This window comes from Silene latifolia, chromosome Y (assembly GCF_048544455.1).
Source record: "Silene latifolia isolate original U9 population chromosome Y, ASM4854445v1, whole genome shotgun sequence".
In the NCBI taxonomy this organism is placed as follows: domain Eukaryota; kingdom Viridiplantae; phylum Streptophyta; class Magnoliopsida; order Caryophyllales; family Caryophyllaceae; genus Silene; species Silene latifolia.
The window spans coordinates 190379511-190384609 of NC_133538.1; the positions used below are offsets into that span (position 1 = coordinate 190379511).

Here is a 5099-nt window from a genome sequence, read left to right on the forward strand (position 1 = left end):
TGCTCATGTAATATTGTTGCAAGTCCAATGATAATACGTAGCTAATTCTCCCTTGCTAGGACATAGGGGAGCCATGATTTTAAGGGAAGTGTAAATTGAGTAATTAGGTTTAATGCAAATTTGGTCTACGTTGTTAATCGCTACATTTAACTGTTCTTGTCTAATTGAGTCGACGTAAATAGTTAATAAATTACAGTAAACCTTAACCTAGATCGGAAGATTGGAAAGGGTGAGACCAGTAGCGAACATTAGGGCACTTTAGTGAGGGCGGAAGCTAAGCTATTAGTGTTTTAGGGCGAATTGAGACCGGAAGGAGATATTCATTGCTCCGTAGATTAACCTTGCATTGACCTGAGACCTTAGATTACATTACTTAAGAATCATGGTGAACCGGCTGTCTTAGCTGCTTTCTCTCTATCTGTTTACTTTCAACCCTTTTACTCTCTTTCTCTTCCTTAAATTATTAGTTTAGAACGATCAATCAAACCCCCCAAGAACTGGTTACCTCGAAAGACTTAGTTAGGCCAACATTTTCCCATCTCCCTGTGGAGATCGACCCTACTTGCCACTGACTTCTGTTAGTTGTAATAGGTATTTATTTTTGGTACCTGACGATGGTATCAATCACTATCCAAGAGCATTAGTCTTTATTTCCATCATAATTGTATTAGCACCTCATTCCTCCTCAGTTCCCCAGAAAGTTATAGTGCATACATTGGCGGGATACCGACTTCCCCCCACGATTTTCCCTATATTCGGGTTTTCCGCGTCACCAATTTCCTTGTGTCATTTACTTTATTCGCACCTTTTATTTTGTTCCTTCAGTTAGCCAATTCGTTCAAATCGTCGTTAGATTAACTCAAAATTGACTGCTTTAACCCACCCAAGATAAAATAACTAGTCGGTAATTTTTTAACAAAACAGTTTGGCGCCCACCGTGGGGCATAGTGGTCATATTATAAGTTAACCTTCCAAGCAGTAAGCCCAACATGTCCGGATCAGATCAGAACACCTCCAGCACCCCAGGTTCCATCTCGCAACCACCCGTGGTGCAATTCCTTCCAGCAGCAACAGGGGTGATAAGGTCACCAGCCCTCAACAGCAGGATGGTTACCACCAGTCTGCCAGTTAAAACAACATTGGTACCAGCTAAGCCACCGCAATCGCCCAAAACCTTAGATGTGGGAGGAGGGCGCACGAGTAAGGTACCCGGAGTATTGAGCCAGAAAAATACTAGTAGGGAAAGCAGCCCAGTCAGATAAGGAGGAAAATCGGTGGTCCCTCAGCATGCTGGAGTAACACCACCAGATGCGTAGCAGCACCTACTCCATGGTATGGATACTTTACATCGTGCCGTGAAGAACTTATATTACAGAAGGACAATGAGATCCTACAAAGGGATAACTAGGCCTTAAAAGACAGGATGGATGCGGCATCTTGGGATGGGGTGCCCCAGCAAGTGGCAGAACATACGCCAGATCGGAAGGTGCTCAGAGGGAACGAGGGAAGACCCTTCCTATAGGAACTCGTCACCAGGCTAGATTTGGGGGTGGTGTCACCACCAGGAGTAACACATCCACCAAGAATAATGCCACTAGGGGTGATGCCACAAGGGGTGATACCACCACCAAGAATGATGCCTCCAACAAGAATGGCGCTACCAGCAGGAGCAATCGAATCAATAGGATTGGGGGTCTTAACACTCGGTTTCACCCCGCCATTCGGCAGCAATCCGCCAGTACTGGGAAATCCGCAGGGTGAACTCTTGGTAACTATTGCTCTCTCAGGGGTGAATGTATACAGCCAGCAGGTACTGGACGCACAGTTCACACCAATTGTCAACGCGACCCCCATTGTCCATCAACTATGCAGTTCCACCGTATGGAATGGGGTAAAACCCAGGAGGAACGCCCGCAGTTGGCAACCCTTTTGGCTTCTATTCGTCAGTTCATAACATACCACTGGGAGCAAGTACTCCAGTGGAACAGCAATTGCAGGAGATCAGAGGCCATGCTCAGCAAGGTACCAGGAATGCCCAGGTCGATGAAGATAGTAGCACTTGAGAGTTATGCAGATTCCCCCTTTGTGGACAACATAGCACTCGTCAGCATGCCAAAGGGGTTTAGTTCGCCAACTATGACCTTATATGACGGGGCGGCTGACACGTTTGACCAAATCAACCAATACAAGAAAAAGATGATAGTGGTAACGACCACTGGCTCCCTGAAGAAGGCATGTATGTGTAAAGGTTTCGGAGCAACTTTGTCTGGGGCAGCACTACAATGGGTTGTAAGCTTACCCAACATATCCATCTCCACCTTTGCAGATCTGATCAATGACTTTAACCAACAATTCGCCAGTAGCCGCAAGCCTGAAAAACAAACGAGCGACTTGTACCGAGTGGTCCAAAGATTTAAGGAATACACTTGGGACTGCTTGAACAGGTTTAACAAGGAGAAAGTATCTATCCCCAGGTATGACATACCCACAACGATAGAAGCGTTCCGGCAGGGGCTCCACTAGGATTCTGACCTGTACAGGAACCTCACTAAGTACCCTTGTACCACCTTTGAGGCCGTACAGGAAAAAGCATTGGCTGCCATCCGCTTAGAGGAAGATGAGTCTAGAAGGCACCTGTACGATACACAGCGTACCAGCAGGAAAGCCCCTATGGAGAAAAAAAGCGAAAGATCTAAGCCGTACAGCAAGAACACCGTGAACAAAATAACTAGAGATGTAGATTGGACAGAAAGTGCCAACTTGCCTTCCAAGTTGGGTGAGTACGATTTCACCACTGGGATAGCAGGAATACTAAAGGCGCTCAGGGAGCTCGGGGGAAGAGCCAGATGGCCCAAAAAGCCGATACCCCGAGAGAACGACAAAAAGGACGCTAGTAGGATGTGCCCCGGAAAATTATGTGGTCTTGCTCAAGGAGATAAAACACCTCAAGTGAGCAGGGTGCCTTGATCATTTGCTACCAAAAGGGCCCAAATCCGCGAAAGTGAATCAGCAGAATAGGTTCTCCCTTCACCATCCCCACTGTATTCTAGAGTCGTGAATGTTATCACAGGAGGATCCGAAATATGTGGGCTGACCAACTCAGCAGCAAAACGCCATGCCACCGAGACTGAAGGGGACAAGCCGGAATTCTCCTGCCAGATCAGCAGGAAGGACTTGGCCGCAGTAACATTTGACGAGGTTGACGCCCCGGATGAGGGAGAAAAACATCACGACGTCTTGATAATCACCCTTTCAATAGGTAACTGCCTGGTAAGGAAAATCCTGGTTGATATCGGAAGCTCTGTTAACCTTATAATGTTGGAAACTCTGAAAAACATGGGGTTCATAGAGAAAGACTTGCTGAAAAAGACCGTGGCTCTAGTAGGGTTCAGTGGGGAAATGAAACACTCCGTGGAAGAAATCGTGGTCCCCACCTACGCCGGAGGAGTCAACAAGCAGGTAAGGTACTTGGTCATTGACGGCCTGTCCACTTACAATGTAATCCTTAGAAGGCCATGGATCCATAAGATGAAGGCGGTACCATCCATGTACCACCAGAGTCTGAAGTTCCCTACACCATGAGGAGTATAGGAGATACGCGGAGATCAGGCAGAGGCTAGAGACTGCTACAAAGATGCCTTAAAACATACCACAAACCCCCCAGCATAGCAATTACAGAAACTGTATGTCCAGAGGGAGTACATTGAGCCTCCACAATCAGAACTTGATGAGGTAAACCTGGACGGACAACACCCGGAATGAACCGTGCTGATTGGGTCAAATTGTACAGGTAATATTTGCTAACAGTTACTTGAATTTCTGCGAACTAACATGGACTGAATGTTGACGCAAGTTATCAGCCGATACAACATAAAAGAAGAAAGTTTGCACCAGAAAGAAATGAGGTGATCAATCAGGAGGTAGACAACCTGCTAGCAGTAGAGAAGATCAGGGAGGTCAAGTACCCGGAATGGCTCTCTAACGTGGTAGGAGTGCCCAATAAGAACAACAATTGAAGGATGTGCGTGGACTTCACGGCTCTGAATAAGGCATCCCCCAAGGACACGTTCCCCCTGCCGCACATAGATCCAATGGTGGATGCAACTGCAGGGCACGAAATGCTCACCTTTCTAGATGCATAGAGCGATTACAACCAGAATAAAATGCATCCGGATGATCAGGAGAAAACAGCCTTCAAATCCGAGAGAGGCCTGTACTACTACAATGTGATGCCTTTTGGCCTTAAGAACGTTGGTTCAACCTACCAACGTCTGTTAAACAAAATGTTCAAAGAGAAGATTGGTAAAACAATAGAAGTTTATATAGATGACATGGTGGTCAATTCCAAACAAGCAGAACAACATATGGTCCACTTGGAAAACACATTTAGGATACTCAGGGAGTACCATATGAAGCCGAATCCCCTGAAATGTATGGTTTGGGGTTCCAAGAAGTTCTTGGGGTACCTAGTCACCTAGAGGGAAATCAAAGCCAGTACGGAGCAGATTCACGCAGTGCTGCAACTAGAATCCCCCAGAAACCAAAGGACGTGCAAAGATTAACAGGTAGAGTAACAACCCTCAACGGGTTCATCTCCATGTCCTCAGATAGGTGCCGGCTGTTCTATGACATCCTCAGAAAAAGCAAAAGGTTCAAGTGGACAGAGGAACACGAAAAGGCATTTGGCGAGTTGAAGCACTACCCGAGCACACCTTCGTTACTCTCTAAGCCAGAACCAGGAAAACCATTGTACCGATACTTATCAGTGATCAAAGCAGCAGTCAGTGCAGTACTGGTACGGGAAGATGAGGGAGCACAAAAACCATTATATTACATTAGTAAGTCTCTGCTACCTGTAGAGACCAGGTACACCTCACTCTAAAAACTCGTTTTAGCACTTGTTACTGCTTCATATAAGTTGCGCTCCTACTTTGAGTCTCATACCATCTCAGTAATCACTAACTACCCCCTGAAAGCTATAATGAGAAAACCAAAACTGTCAGGTAGAGTGGCTAAGTGGTCTGTCCACCTGAGCGGGTACGATCTAAAATTTGAACCCCGAACCGCCATAAAATCCTAGGCCTTGGTCGATTTCGTGT

At 46.3% G+C, this 5099-nt stretch overlaps 1 protein-coding gene across 1 annotated transcript; it reads left to right on the top strand.

Annotated features, from left to right (window-relative positions):
- Positions 1–1866: 1866 nt before the first annotated feature.
- On the top strand, positions 1867–3582 carry LOC141629677 (uncharacterized). The gene is made up of 3 exons (XM_074442648.1): positions 1867–2474; positions 2541–2776; positions 3071–3582. Exons 1-3 carry the CDS (start codon positions 1867–1869, stop codon positions 3580–3582), a joined length of 1356 nt encoding a protein of 451 aa, XP_074298749.1.
- Positions 3583–5099: the final 1517 nt, after the last annotated feature.